The 16143-nt window shown below is 37.9% G+C and overlaps 1 protein-coding gene across 1 annotated transcript in view; it reads right to left on the reverse strand.

The window, feature by feature from the left end:
• PARP1 (poly(ADP-ribose) polymerase 2) overlaps positions 1 to 16143 on the reverse strand; it is a 38938-nt gene that overhangs the window by 16932 nt on the left and 5863 nt on the right. The window contains exons 4-10 of the mRNA XM_011626377.3: positions 11810 to 11996; positions 11346 to 11667; positions 7916 to 8111; positions 7671 to 7826; positions 7423 to 7483; positions 4094 to 4157; positions 3510 to 3767 (exon numbers count right to left, since the gene is read on the reverse strand). Coding sequence (XP_011624679.1) covers positions 3510 to 3767; positions 4094 to 4157; positions 7423 to 7483; positions 7671 to 7826; positions 7916 to 8111; positions 11346 to 11667; positions 11810 to 11996 — 1244 coding nt within the window. The remainder of the gene's footprint in view (positions 1 to 3509; positions 3768 to 4093; positions 4158 to 7422; positions 7484 to 7670; positions 7827 to 7915; positions 8112 to 11345; positions 11668 to 11809; positions 11997 to 16143) is intronic.

Raw genomic sequence — 16143 nt, forward strand, 5'->3', positions numbered from 1 at the left:
GTTGAAAATAGTCCAAAAAGATGTGTGAACTTATGACCTCACTGCAGATATGGTCTTTAATAGAGTAAAATGGCATATCAGGGTTCATGTAGCCGACCCCAATTAATTGGGAAAAAGCTATGATGATGATGATGATGAACGAAAGGACATGACTCTTAAAAATGGGAATTTGCAAAACTAAGGATCAATTAAATAAGTTACCTTAAATTGAGAAAGATAGACACCAATCCTACTATAAAATAAAATCCAATAACTATGAAGTAAAACATATCCAACAAAGATGGGCAATTGACACATGCAGCAAAGACTGAAAAGAAAAGAAAAAAAATTCCTTTGGCAATTGATACAAGACATGCAGGCCGAAACCATCATTGATATGAAGAAAGACAGATTAGCAAATGCAACCAAAAAGCAGCCATATGATATAAATGAAACATATAGCAATCTCCTAAACCCTGATTCTAGAGATTCTGACCATCTGCCAAGTACTTAGATGTTTTCAGCACAGGATTTGCAAGAGTGTTTCCCATTTCAGTATGCAATGCCCCTCCTACTCTGCCAATTATGCTCCACAACTTCAGGTCTTACACAAGAAAGGAAGCAAAAACATGAAAATCTAGCATCAATTGACTGATTGAAACCAGGTTTCCATTTAAGGATGGGGCATAAATAATATTTATAATCTAGGAGTCGGCTGTAACAAAAGTAGAAACAAGAAATAAAATAGGAAAGACATCAAGAAAGGGATTTCTAATAACAAACGCAAGATCTAAATGCATGCGATTGCAAACACCAGGATCAACAACAACATTAAAAGAGATAAAAAGAGTATTAAGTATGTCAAAAAGCATGTGAGTAAGCTGAAAAGCTAAGCATGTGTGCGTACATGCATCTGTATGTCTGTGTGAAAAACTTTGGTGCATCCTAGTGCAGACACTACAGTACCCACCCTAACTTTCTTTTCTTTTTCTTTTTTCTCTTTTTTTTCTTTTTTTTTGCTGGTTTTCTTTTCTTTTGTGTGTGTGTGTGGGGGGGGGAGGGGAGACCCAAATTTTGCATAGACACTCTCTTGGACCCAGCATGCAAATAGTTAAAAAAATCAAAATAAAAACCTAGGAAATTTGTCCTCAATATTTATCAATTTGGGTTTAAAATTATTAGAAAGATTAGGAAAGGTGGGATATGCAGTTTCGCTTGTTCCCTATTTTTATTGCTATCAGCGAAGAGGTAAAATATCATGTATCCCTTTTCTTTCTTTTACAGAGGGATTGCCAATAGAAAATCCCAATTCTTATGGGGTTTAATGTGAGGTCCAATTGTCCAAATACAGTTAGGGTTTACCCATTCATGTACATATATATGCATATGTGTGTGTGTTTGTTTCTTGGGCAATAAAAAGGTGCCGATACTTGGATTCTTTTTTCAAGGTGAATTCACTTGCAGGCTCTGAGAGAGAACATACCCCCTCAATCTTTTCAGTTTTTCCATTTTATTTGCTTTCTCTCCACTGCGTCATCAAGATCTCTATAGCAACATGCAGCCAAATCCCCATGACTGACGACACATAACAATAGCTCATGGCCTACATAGATAAAGCCATGCACAGCATTCAAGGAGAGGTTTCTCCTTGCGAGCTTCGAGAGCAAATCAGCAAAATACACTAGCATTTAAAACGATTAGAAAACACAATTGGTCAAGGAGAGGGTACTCATAACCTGGTGAATCTGGCACCAAATCTCAACCTAGAGATCAATCAAGCTCCACAATTGACTTAGGTAGCTAATGCCATACGTAATGAGCTGATTTTGAGGCATGAACCACATGTGACGCATCAACAGGATCTCGGTAAGGTCGATCTTCTCAAATTTCATGGTAATTTCCATATTGAAGGTTTTATTTATTGGTTGAGTTCAATAGAAAATTTATTTTAGTAGAGTTAATTGTCAGGCGAACATAAAGCCAAGGTCCATGGTTATGTGGGGGCCTAGTGAGAACAATATTGACTCTGTAATGGAAGGCAAAAAAATTCTAGCTAGAATAAGAGGAAGAAATTGAAAAAAATAATAATTGTTCTTGTTCATCATAAGGAAATTTGCTTTCAAGATCTCCGAAACCATAGGCAAATGACAAGAGCATTGAGGACTACACTGGATAATTTTCTAGGCTTTTGGTTCAAAATAACCTACATGAGACCAAGGGTTTGGTCAAAAGGAAGCATGTTATGTCAATGGACTCCACCCACCCATTAACAAGGAGATTTTTTCTACACCGGGCAAGGACTATAGGCGCAGCTTTTCAGATTGCCCTTTGGTGGAATCTGAATTAAAATGGAGCTCCGATTGGTGATTTTTTACTCAACGGCAGGTTTCTAATAACCCAAATTTAATGAAGAGTAAAAATATAATCAAATGGGTTTTGCCAAGATTACTTGTTATTAGTGTAATGGAACAAGCTGGCATGCTTATACATGAACAAGGGGATGGAAGTTCACCTGACTAACTAAACAAAGAAATGGAGTAGCTAAAGAAGATGAGCGCCCAGAGGTAAGTTGCTCAACGATTCATGTTTTCAAATCTACAAGCTTAAGGGGAAGAATGATATAAGAAAAGGAAGATAAAAATAGGAAGTTAGTAGTTGTCACTTGTCAATTGGGTCTTGGAATTAATTAAAAATAGTGAAGGTGGGATATGTAGTAAGCTTGTTTCCTAGTTTTATTACTATTGGCAAGTAGATGAAATTTCTCTGTATTCCTTTTCTTTTATTTAAGGGTTGAATTTTTGCTATTATGGGATTTTACATGAGTTCCAAGTGGGTCAGGGTTTGCCCGTTTAATTTCATATACATGGAAGTCCTTGACAATTAAAGAAGGATAGAAAACAGTTATTGGATTTTAGATTCATGAAGAGTTTTATTTGAGTGGATTCCTTTGCAAGCTCTGAGAAAGAAAACGCAATCTCTCAATCTTTTGTTTTCCTTTTTTCACTTTATTTGCTTTCTCTCTCTGTGCTGCGTCAATGTTTGATCCCAAGTTTTGTAGATTACCTCATCATTATTGGAGGAACAACTAAAAAAATAAAAATTTGAATTTGAGTCTTCTACATCACACATTTGACCATTCAAAAACTGGACAATCCATTTCTAGTTTTAGGAAGGGATTTTTTCCAGCATTACTCTCTTCTTCTTCTTCTTTTTTGTTTTTTTGTTTTTTGGGTTTTGATGTGGAAGGGGGGGGGGAGGGATCAGGAGAGGGGTTTGTCACCAGGATCCCCAAATTTTGAGGTAGGGCAGACATTATAGAGATCTGCCCTTGGGCAGACCTATATTTGTGTGTGCATGTGTTTGTATGAGAAATTTATAGAAATGTGAGAAAAGCAGATCCTGAGAAAGCAAGTCTTTAAAGTAACATTAAACTATTTTTTCATTACCACAACAAGCTAATGAAATTATTATGGAGTGCAATAAAATATAAAAACAGCAATAAAATATAAAAAATCCTTCAGGTAATCTACCTATTGATACCAGTTGAAAGGTCTGACATATTCAAAGTTGTATTGAAAATGCTTTTCCCATCTTCAAGAATATGCCCTGAATCTTGAAGACCGGATTGTTCATGCACAGCACTACGTCCTTTGACTTTCACAGTGACCATGCCACTTCTTGAAGTCTCAGAAGCCACTTCTATTTTGTACTGGTCAGTTGGAAGCCTCCTTTTTTTGTTAATACAATCAACCAAATACTCCTCCCTTACAACAGATATTTTCATCCTCCTTCAAGAAGAAAGTGATGTAGCATAAGAAACTTCATCTCTATTCAAATAGTCCTATTCAAAACCAATGCTTGTAACAAGTAAAGGGAATCAGGCACCTAGCCTAATGATTAGAATGCTGAGGATTGCCACACAACATCCCAGGTTTGAACTTAACCGACTCACCCAGGAAAAAGTACACTTTAGTGGGTCATCACCAACAAATGAAGTAATGGAAGAAGATGGATAGTAGAACATTATGCTATAGTCCATTAGCTTGTAGTGCTAACCAAAGTTTAAAGGATCAAAAAAATGCACAATAGAATAATATGAATATGTAGTACCCACCGTGCTCTCCTGATTTCTGAATCATGCTCCTCAGGGTTTCCATTTACAACCAAGCAGTAAGTCTCTGCAAAGCAGCAGCAAAGGCAGAGCAATCAACATTACATAACAAAGACACAGAACAATTAACTTCTTATGAAGCAATGCTCAAAAATTCAGTGAGCTGGACCCCTGCTTGCCTGAGCCAATCAGAACCTGCACAGGCCTCTATCTAATACTATACAGAACTGGCGGTTTACTGTCAGACTCAGGCAGTTCCCTCAGTCTCCAAAGACTAGACGACTAAGGGAAGTCTGACACTCGTGTTAAAAGCTTAAATAACAGAGGAGCACAAAACGAAACCCCTTTAAAGTTTTGCAGCTACAAAGGGGGTTCTCAAGGCTTGAAGAAAACGTTTTACAGCTATTTTGACGCCCTCATATGGATCATATGCTTAGATTTACAATAGAACGCCCCAAATCTCACAAATCTGAGATTCCAATTTAGGTTTTGATGGAACTTTTGCACTCTTCAAATCAACTGAGATTCAAAGTCCAAGCATAAAGATATTTTTGGGGCATCGATTATGGCATTTGAGGATCTTTTTATGACTATTGGATGCCTCAATTTCAAAGGAATACAGTTTGAGAGGATCAAGGCTGGAACTTTTTCATATTTTCTTTTTGTTGCATTCTCTATAAAAATACTCTAAATAAACATGTTTCTTTTTGAGAATGAAAGAAACATGTTTATTACTTATATAAGTACGCATGCAATTTGTACGTGCCAATATTTCACTACAAAATCTACCGTATTTCGATTTTTAGTCGATATGTAAGGACCGCTACTACAAGCAGTACTACACCTTTGATCGTGAAATATTGAATATTCCGTGAACACTGAAAATCACATGAATGTTCGATACTCCAAATTTGGGGCCAAAAAGTTTCATTAAACTCTTGGTGGAAAAGAAGGCGACTGAAAGATGTGACTAATTCAAATTCTATGAAAATATTTTTATACATGTCTGCATGTGGTTATCACTCATTGGGTGTTTGTTTCAACATGGTGATGCTAATGGCATTTTTTTGGTTAGGTTTTTATGCCTCTATAACGCTCTGTTTATAAATTTACAATTTCTCACAAAAAAATAGGAAAATTAACATTCTTCATTTTTTTTTACCTCCAAAAAGAATATTTTTATACGTGTCTGCATTTGGGTATCAGTTACTGATTATTTTTTTTTTATTTTAACTTGATAATGCCAACAAGATGGTATTTATGGCTTTTCATATGATTGAAAAGAGGAAAAAATAAAATAAAATAAATTGAGAAAGCAGATATTCATCCTGCTAATCCCGGATGGTGCGAACCCATCTTGTCTTACGGATATAGACCTCACTAGAAAGCATCCTTTCTTGGACAAGATTACTCTGAGCCAGATGCGAAGGGGTGTGTGTGTTGAGATGGACATTCAAGACAAATTTCCACTGGCTGTCTTAGTGCAAAATGGTGGTAAGGAGATGTAATGATTATGGGATTGACTATGATTTTACCCCTTTCTGCTTTAAGTGAAGATATTGGTGAACTTGGGAGATTAATGGGAAGGAGCTCGAGGGAAAGAACACGGAAGGGCCACACGGAGAGAAGACCAAAATGAAACGGAAAGAACGAACAGAACTATGAGGAATTTGTGAAGATAGAAAGAAAGGGCAGAGGAAGATCAAAGCAGCCAGAGAAGAGATGGCAATGAGTTGAACATGATGCTACTCAGCAAGGCTCCTTATTCAAGCCCCTGCATCGCAAGCAGCTAAAGACGAGCAGAATGAGGCAGCAGCACGGAAGCAACCACGAGGGAAAAAAACTGATTTGCCAGCTACTTGTTTCATAGCTTTAATTTGAGGTACGGATCGTACTCTAAACGGAAATACCCACAGTAGTAGCAGGCCTGATTCCCTTGCCTTGACAAAGCACCACCATCAAATACACACAGAATAGGAATGGATGGACCACAAAGGGAGTAGCAGCCAGTACAAAGTGTGGCAAAGAGCAGTGAAAAAGGTAGGATACTTGCACAAAGTCCGAGAAGGAATGACACAAGAGGCAGGAGACTTGCGCAATGCAACAGAGAACAACAGGATGAGAATTCCAGCCAGAACTCCAGTGGTGGGGGGAATATGATGGATCAGAAACACATCAACTGAAAGATAGAGATCAGAGTTCCAGGTCAGACAATCAAAGAGAAAAGGCAGCTTGGAGAGCCAGATAGGGCAGAAGTTACGAATACCTGAAGATCATGCCACATACTAGGGTTGGATCCACAGACAAGATCCCACAATAAAGATCAAATGATCAGGAGTGTGTGAAACTGCAAGGTTTCATCTCCTTTTCGAATGCGGTGCCCTCCCAATTGCCTGCACCAAAGATCACTCCAGATACGACTATTATGCGGAAAGGATTGATGGATACACCAAACCATGTGCCAAAGATGAGCGGAAATAGCCCCCAAAATAACACGAATCTCAGCTGAGATTGGAGATTTTCAAAAGTGGAGAAAGGTATGATCAACATGCAAGCAATAAGGCCTCAAGAGGATGCAAATAACGAAGAAAAGGACAGATCCAAGGGCCCAAGAGATGGAGTAAACATTCGTTCAGTGAAATCTTTGGATCAGCCTCTTGGTGTTGACGAAATTGATACTTGGAAGAAGGAAGCCCTCTTAATTTGCAACTATAACTTTGTTAGTTGTTTTGCTAGTAGCCTAATATGCTTGATTTTGACTTCTAAGTTGTTTCTGTTACTGATTTACAAATTAGTGCTTTAGTTATTTACTTAAAATTAGTATTTTAGTAAAATTAGTATTTTAGTCATTTACTATTTTGCATTTACAAATTAGATTTAGAATGTGAATCGTTTGGAGCTCAGAATATGGAAGCATGGCATTTCTTGTATAGACTATAGAAGTATAGAATCTAAAGTGTAGATTTCCACAGATTTACAACAAATGGAAAATCATTTTTAATATTATGTTGTAGGTTCATTTAGTGTATGCCAAACAAGATAGAAATATCAAAGCAACCCTGCAAATTAACTAGTCATAATTTTTTCATTTTTTAAAAAAACTTTCCTTTTTTTTTTTTCAGATCTTTCTTTTTTGTAGAGTTTTCCTATTTTCCTTTTTTCCTTATTTTCTAAAAATTTTCCATTTATTCGTAAAACCGGGCAGCTCAACTCAAGATTCGGTGAATTGACCCAGACTGGGCCCTGAGTAATTCCTGGAGCAAGTCATGGGTCTCTGAACATTGCTAAAAAGGAATTGTGCTTTAAAGCAGAAATCATTTGGATCTGTTTACCTTTCTTCATCTTCATGTGAAAGACCCCACCTGCTGCGCCTATTTTGCTTTTCCATTCCTCCTGCACAGTTTCATATCATCTCATTGAACTTATCAGTTATCACACACCACAACATTATACAATATTTAAGATAAAGTAACAAGAAAGCAGAGTAGCAGAACAGAACCCTGTAAAAAAATGTAAACATCATTCATTATAAAGGCTTCGGATTGCTACTGCATAAAACTATTGAACAAGAGACTGGTACCAGAGATTCATTTGACATTCCAACAATTGCAACTTTCAATTCTTGCAAGCTTTCACTTTTAGTTAGCTGGGACTTGCCATCCACAACATTACTTGACCTACTAGAAGATGGAGGTAGAATCCGATCAGGCTTCTTTGCCTTCTGGGATTTGAACCACTGTAGAAGATGTGTTCTCTCAATTAATACAATATTTCCAGGACAATTCAGGAAAAGAGATTGCCACATAGGACATAACAGGTCTGCACCTTACAAAGATATTCATTGTCGGAGTCTTCTGGAACTTTCCATTTCTCTTTAAGACGTGTAGGTTCCGTGGTTGAGTAAGCACACTTGCTCCATGCTGATACATAGCCATGGCATTTGTATCTGCCTCCAAAATAATACACAGAACCAGAACAAAGCGAGCAGCTTCCCAGTGCTCCAAACAGCATGCCATCAGCACTTAACAGGAGAAGATTTTTACTATCAGGTGGATACACTTGTTGAAGTTCAATAACTAAGATCAACAAAACTTATTGCACAGAAAAAATTTCCTATAGTGATAACCCAATAATGTCAACCAGGTACTCAGATTGTGCCACTATACAGCTATAAACTTTTTTTGACGTAATTGGATCTGAGAACTTCACAAAGATATGTTTAGCAATGAAAAATTCTTTCAAGAATAATGAAATTGAACCTGAAGAGCTTCAAATAATTCAAGCCACTGGTGACCTTGATACAATGTTCGCATTTATTTCTTCCATTAGACAATGATATAGTTCTATAAATGGAGAAAAAAAAACATCACTTTGGAATTTCCTAAAGTTTATTGAGCTTATGACCTATACATCATAGTTTTTTGTTTTTAGTTATCCTTATTAACTAGCATAATCATTTTCCTTAGCCTTTTAATCATCTATTATAAAGATAACAAAACAATCATATCTTCCTTAGCCTATTGATCATCTAGTATAAAGAAAACAAAACAATCATCTCTTAAAATCTTCATAAAAGTATAAAAGCATTCACATCATCATCATCCGACCCTTATCCCAACTATTTGGGTTGCCTACACGAACTCTATTCCACCATAAAAGTATTCACCTTATTTTCTAAATTACAAATGTAGTTACATAATTTTGTATAATTTGATTGCCATCTCTCCTTCAATTTAAATGAAATCATTATTAGTTTTTTACTTTGTATTACATACAATGTTATACAATATTATTGTATATAGTGTTATCAAGATCTAAGCAGCCACTAAATTGGTGAGGGGTCTAGCGCAATCCAAACCAATCCAGTCTAACTATCAGCTGAACCGAATTGACTGAATTTTAAAAATATTAAGAAAACTATGAATAATAATTGAACATATATAGTATGTTATAAAAAAATCGCCCACTTTGTTTGAAAGGTCGAACTCGTCGAAACTAGTAAATCGGACTGGTCAAAACCAGTCAATCGGACTGGTCAAAACCAATCAAAGAAGTTTTTACAGATTTTTTACCAAACCTGATTTTTAAGTCTAAACCAAACCAACCAAGGCACCAACCACTGGGCCAGTCTGTCAAGGTTTCGAAAAACGCCAGGCGGCCTGCCAGGCGCCCAGTGCCCCCTGTAGTGCAAATTCTTAGCATGTTTTCATATATTTGCTATCCAAATGCACATATATGCATATATTTGTGTCAAATTTTGTAATTTATTCCATTTGAAAATATCGCAAGTTCGCAACATACGTTTTTATATACAAACATATCACATAGAGAATAAACTTATTCAAAATTTCAAACCATACAAAACATTTAAAAGTCTAATAGACTATTGTAAGGTCTCCAAGTCTTCAACAAACTGACTTCCAAAACTACAAAAAACCATTAAACCACACAATAAATAGTCCAAAAAGGCAAAAAAAGTATAAACCTCATAACAAAATAGTCCAAATGCCTAAAGCCCAAACCAAGATGGTGCAATAAAGTTACTACAAAAGAAGAGAAAAGACATCAATAAGAATCAAAATCATCATCTTCATTGCTTCCATCTGCATCAGAATCGTGGTCGTCATCATCAGAATCATCATCCTCTTCAACATATTCCTCTTCTTCCAAAGATTCTTCTGAATCTGCCTCCTCTTCCTCTATCTTCCTCCATGAGTGTGAAGTACCAGCAGAAGTCGTTGCTCGAGTGGCCCTCCTAGGATCAGAAACTTGCCCTGAAGCCTCCTCGACCATTTCCTATGTCAAACCCTCCCCAATGAAGACCTCCCCAGTACCAGGGTCACAAACTTGCCTCGAAGCCTCCTTCAATTGTCACTTGTTTTTTCCCCTTTCCTCCCTTGCCTTGCTCAATTACACTGTCTTAGGGCTAGGTGTAAAAAAACTATCTATAGGCCCTCTCATATGAGGCTTCTTGGACCCAAAAGCCCTCTTACTCTTAGAGCTACCTCTTCTTCCCCCTCTTCTTCAGTATCAATATTATTATCAAAAACATGGACCCCTGACTTTAATTCTACTATATCCTTTTGTTTTGAAATTTTTTTACTCCTTTCACTCTCAATGTATTCAAAAACTTCTTTCTTACAAGCTCTGAGACTTTCTTACATGGGGCAACATCACCTCTAATACCAGCAAGATATTTCTTAAATCTATTTATGCTAGCATTAGAAATATGTTCACATAATTTTTTTCCTATCATTATTTATCCAGGTTAACACAATATTTCCATCCCAGATCACCACCCCTAGTAGACCCTACAGAAGACATCTCAAATTGGAAAAATGCAACTCAAATAAAGATTACAAACTGATCTTTTCTGCCCACTCTCTTATCTTCGATGTTGGTTACCTCAATCGAGCTACTAATCAACTCAAAAGTCTTCTAATGCCCCCAATAGCACCTTAAAAAAAATTTCAATAAGAAAAGAAAACTTTTTCAATCCACAAAAAATACTTTCGATTCTCATAAATTACTTTAGATTCTTATAAATAAGTTAAGCATAGAGATTGAGGGGTTTTTTTTCACTTTGGGGGTTAAAAATAAACCCCATAACGTTTTTATACAAACTTGGGGGTCAAAATGACCTCCTTTGCCCTTTTGGGCAATTTAAAAAAACAAAACAGGCCTTACGGTCCTGGGCGCCTGCCCAAGTACATCCACTGGTGTAGGGCCGCCTGGGTCTAGGCATGCAGATTTTGGTATAGGCAGCCTAGGCGTCGGGGACCGTTTTTTAAAACATTGCAGTTTGTATAAATGAATGATACCATACATGTATGTGTACATGTGTACATATGCAAAAAATAAATAAAGGAAAGCTATCAACAATCAAGACCCGCGTTCTCCATTCTCTTTATGGTACATAAACTGAAATGTACAAATGAAGACAAAAGGCATGTGAAATCTAAGAAAAATGACTAATGAGGGTAAAAGAAGTTATATAACTTGAAAGACCCAAAAACAAAACTTTTCCACTTCAAAAGTTCAAATCATCATCTAGCAAAAAAGTTAATGCATAGCAATAACTCATCATACTGCATAGTAAGCCGTCAATACGGTAAACCTGTTCACAAAAAGATTAATTCAAAACGAGTAACATTCTCAAACTTCGAAGCAATGTGCAAGTAGAAATACAAGAATGAATCCAGAATTTTCTACTATTAATTATGCTATGATGTTGATGCATAAAGAAGGTGCATACCACCGGTCACGTAAATCATGCTCTGACCCTGATGAATCTTGTCCATTAGCCTCCAGCATTTCACGTAGTTCGGAAGCTTTAACATGCTTTTGAAGGTTGTCTTTAATGGCCCATAGAGCCCTATTCTGTATTTCAAGCTTGCTTTCCAAGTCTTTTGCATCTGAACTAAGACCTCCTGATTCAGTGGAAACAACTTTGCCAGCAGTAACAGTGTTTTCAGTTTTTTGAACCTTTTCCTTGTCTCCATCACTAGCGGATTTTTTTCGCTTTCCACTTTTGGAGGTTGTCTCATGTTGAACTTCTCTAGGAACAGCTTGCACCCCTACGCTTGACATCAAAAGATCACGTTTATGTACTTTAGAAGAAAAATAAGAAACTTAATGATTCCCATCAACCCGTAAATGAAGAACTAAAAAAATAAAATTAATAAAAATAAATAAATTATTAAAAAAAAAAGTGTATACCTTTTGTTTTCTTTGTACTATCTTTTTTCACAATCGCTAGAACAGACTCCTTTTCATTTGTTGATAAGCTTTCCCAACCAGGAACCTTGCTTATATCTGTAGCTGGAAGCTTTTCCAGAAAACATTTGATGTGATGCCAAGCCACTCCCCTACCTTCTTGTGGGTCAAGCTTTATTGATACACGAACCTAGAACAACATCAAGCACAAGCATAGGCAACCATGGACTGGTCAGATATCACAGAATGTCATCCAGTTCAGGCAGGTGCTCACAAAGGTGGATTTGGATTCCAAACCCCCTTTAATTGAACTTACAGAACTTTTTCTTTTTCTTTTTCCAAAAAAAGAAAAGGTTCTCTCAGTTTTATGAGATTTTTACTTTCTTGTATTATACATACATAAGTTTGAACATTAAAATTGAATAACTAAAGCTATAAAAGATTTGAAGTTCCCCAAAATTCATCCATTATGGTACAAAAGAAAGTGACAACTACCATTATATGTAGATGATCTGTTAGTGTTTAGTATTTAGTGATTTACAAAACTCAAGTTTGTAGTCTAGGATGCAACACTAAAGTAACTATGAAGACACTGGAGTTAACCAACCTAGAGCAATATTTGCTAATTTACAAGATCAAAACTATAAGAAAACACAAAATAATAACCTAATACCCAAATATTTGAAAAGTTCACTAATGCAACACCAATATTAATGAGAAATTATCAAAAAAATGGAAAGGGGCGATAAAATAGAAAATAATTGCATCATTACTCCATTTTAATCTTAGGACAATTTAAGACCAAAGTACAAAAAATTGCCAAAAAATCAAAGCTAAACTCGAAAAAGTGAAAATTACGAGAACATAAACCAAAGATGAAAAAAATGAAACCCAAATATCACATAAACTACCAAACCCTAAGCCAAAATTTTAAAGATACCGACATTTCAATACCCAATCATTCTTGGCTCAAATCGAAAACCATTGGTTGCTGGAAAACCTCTTTTGTGACCGCTTTAAATTTCATACCAAAAAAAGCATCAGATTGATTGCCTTTAGGTTTCGTAAGAAACTGAAAAATTCAAATTTATTTCCATCTTTAAAAAAAAAATGTTCAAAATCACAATTTTAATCATGTTTTTCTCATTCAATAAGGGGTTAATAGTGTTTTAGGGGGCCAAAATGCCCCCAAAACCCAAAAAGGGGGGAAAAGTCTTTTTCCCCATGGCTGATAACCTTTTTCTGCCTCAGGCAGGGGTTATGCGCCACCTAGGCACAGGCAAGGTATCGGCAGTTAAGCGAGTGCCAAGGCCATGGCTAGACAGAGAACCCACCTACACCCATGTGATTCGAAAGCCATCCCAAGCCACCTAGGTAGGGGTGCAAAAGGGTTGGATAAGATCCAAGTTAACCCTGACCCATCAATGTTGAAGAAGGCGGATTTGGTTGCCCTGCCCAGATACCTGGGCGGCCCGAAGTATGGGGGGTGTTTTTTTTTTGGGTGGGTGTGTTGGTGGGGTGGGGGGGGGGGGAGTAGGGCAATGTGTGGTTGGGAGAGCTCGCATCAAACACAAGAGAGAGAGAGCATAGGGATCTATGTGCATGTGAGAGACCTCGCATCAAACATTTTGAGGTCATCTTCTTATATGTAGAGATAGAGGACTTGCAATGAATACATGGTGTCATCTTTTTATCTTATGTAGAGAGAGAGAGAGAGAACATATGGGTCCATGTGTGTGTGTGTGTGTGAGTGAGAGAGAAACAGAGACTCGCATAGAACGAGTGGAGATCGTCTTCTTTTCTTCTTCTCATATATAGCGAGAAAGAGGGAGCATATGGGTACTTGAGAGAGAGAGGGGCCTCGTATTGAAAACTTGGAGGACATTTTCTTTTTATATGTAGAGTGAACATATGGGTCCGTTTCTGTGTATGAGTGAGAGAGAGAGACCTCGCATCAAACATTAGAGGCCTTCTTCATCTTCTTTTTTAATGTAGAGAAAGATAACATGGGTATTTGTGAGAGAGAGAGAAAGAGCACTTGATGTCATCTTATTCTTTTTCTTGTTATACGTAGATAGATAAAGAGCATATGGTTTTGTGTGTGTGTGAGTCTGTGTCTGAGAGAGAGAGAGAGAGAGAGAGAGAGAAACGACTCACACCAAAAGCTTCGAGCCCTTTGCCAAGGGCCTTTTTATGGCCAAGGGCTCCATAGGATGCCTAGGCAACCTAAGCAGTCCGCCTAGACAGGGCTGCCAAAGGGGGCCCCTACCAAACCACCTAGACCGTATCCAATTAGGAAAACCCCCTAGGCTGCCTAGGGGCGAATTTTCGTTCATTGACAAAGGTCCAGTGAGAACTGCCACTAAAGAGGGGAAAGTCTGAGCATTTGCTTTGGAAGGAATCTATCACCTAACTTTTTAGCTAGCACATCTTCTAGCTTTAACCCAACAATAATCATGGTTTTGTCTAAATTCATCTCAAACCCAGTTGAGAACTCAAAGCACTTAAGGATTTGAAATACCCATGTATCATCCACCAATGTATCATCCACTTAGTGGCATCCCAAAATAGCAATGTACCATTACCACAATATAAAATATGGCATACAATAGGGCCACGGGTAGAGGACTTGAAACCTTCAAGCCGGTGATAATTGAAAAGGCTTGATGTTGATCTACTAAAGAACTCACCCTCAATAGCAAATAGAATTGGGGAGAGGGGGGTTCCTTGTTAGAGGGGCCACTAAGTAAGGAAGCAGCCTTCTGGGACATCATTGATGAACAAACAAAACCATGGGAAGGAGGCATAGACAATATTATTCAGGACCTTCGGCCTGTTATATAGGAGCTCAATCAGCCAGAAGTCCATGCAGATAAGGACTTGATCCTGGATAGATCGGTCTACAAGCGGTAGGCCTTCTCCCAATCTAGCTTGAAAAACTAGATTCTAGCATGAATGCATTCATGTCAATCGGTCCCCTGCCCAAGATCTATCCTTTACAAAGGCCCCTTGTGAATGGGAGATAACGTAATTTAGCACTTGATGCAGACAAGAGGCCAGGATTTTTGCCTAAATTCTGTAGGGGTTGTTAAACAAGCTTATGGGCCTCAAATATTCTTTGGACCATACCACTTGGGGAACAGCATGATGAAGGTAGAACTGAGACCTTTGTTTACAATGAACCTACTATAAAACTCAGTCAAAAGCTCTAGGAGATCCAAGCCATCATGTCCCAGAAGGCCAAGAGCAGGGCAATAGGAAACTCGTCCATACCAAGGACCTTGCTTGCCCGAACTTGGTCACTACCTTGAAGATTTCCTCCATTAAGAGAAGTTTTTCTAACCACTTTGCCACCTCTTTGCAAAGAAGGAAGGGGGACCTTGGCCATCTTTAGCATGTTCAGATCGGGTGCAAAGAATAGTTTTTGAAATCATTGGTTATAGCCTACTGAGAGCATGTGGCCCCTCAAAAGTTTTGTGTCCCTATTCACCAGGAGCAATGTGTTTGTTCTCCTACAGTTGTTCGCTATTCAATGGAAAAGGTCAAATTTTACATTCCTCTTTTAGCCATATGAGTTTGATCCCTAGTGTCAATATACCTCCTATTTCTTTAAGATAGCCTGATGTTCGACTCAGTCCATAAGTCTCCTTATTGTTTCTAGTTGCACCAGGTCTCTGGTGTCCTCTAGCAGATCCAGCTCGTCATGACTCTTAATAGAGCTCATTTTCTACCCTCAAACTTCCCTAGGTGGGAGTGTCACCACCCTGAATTTTTCTTTCATCAGTTAAAGCATTTTACCTTGTGTTAAGGTCACACAACCGTGCACTATGGAAAAGGACCACCAGCTAGGGTTCAAATGATGATGTGTGGGTCATTTAGCAACATATTTTCAAACCAGAAGGGTCTAGGCCCATTAACAACTGGCTCAGTGTCCAATTAGAGATATAAGATCTAAAAGGGGCTTCAGCAAGGTTTAGTGATTCAAAAAAAGGACCGCCCAGCGCCTAGGAGGCCAAACTGGGCGGCCGACCCTGGGCGGCCGCCTAGGCGGTACAGAACCCGCCTAGGCAGGCGGCCAGCACCCAACCCTGGGCGACCGCCCAAGGCCTGCGCCCCGCTTAAGGGCCAAAATTATTTTTTTTTAAGTTATGTTGACTTTTTTTTAAATATAAAGGGTTGGAATGATGGGTTTTAGGTTCATTTCAAACCTAAACCCACAATAACCCATTTTAGAGAGAAAGAAACCTCAAGAAAACTAAATTTTGTGACTTTCATTGGATCGAAGTGCTTCTCAAAACTACGGAAAACGGATCCAAACGTGAACCAAGTAGATTTAA

The sequence above is a fragment of the Amborella trichopoda genome, chromosome 7 (genome assembly GCF_054954075.1).
Source record: "Amborella trichopoda isolate Santa Cruz 75 chromosome 7, AtrichopodaSantaCruz75HAP2 v2.0, whole genome shotgun sequence".
NCBI lineage: Eukaryota > Viridiplantae > Streptophyta > Magnoliopsida > Amborellales > Amborellaceae > Amborella > Amborella trichopoda.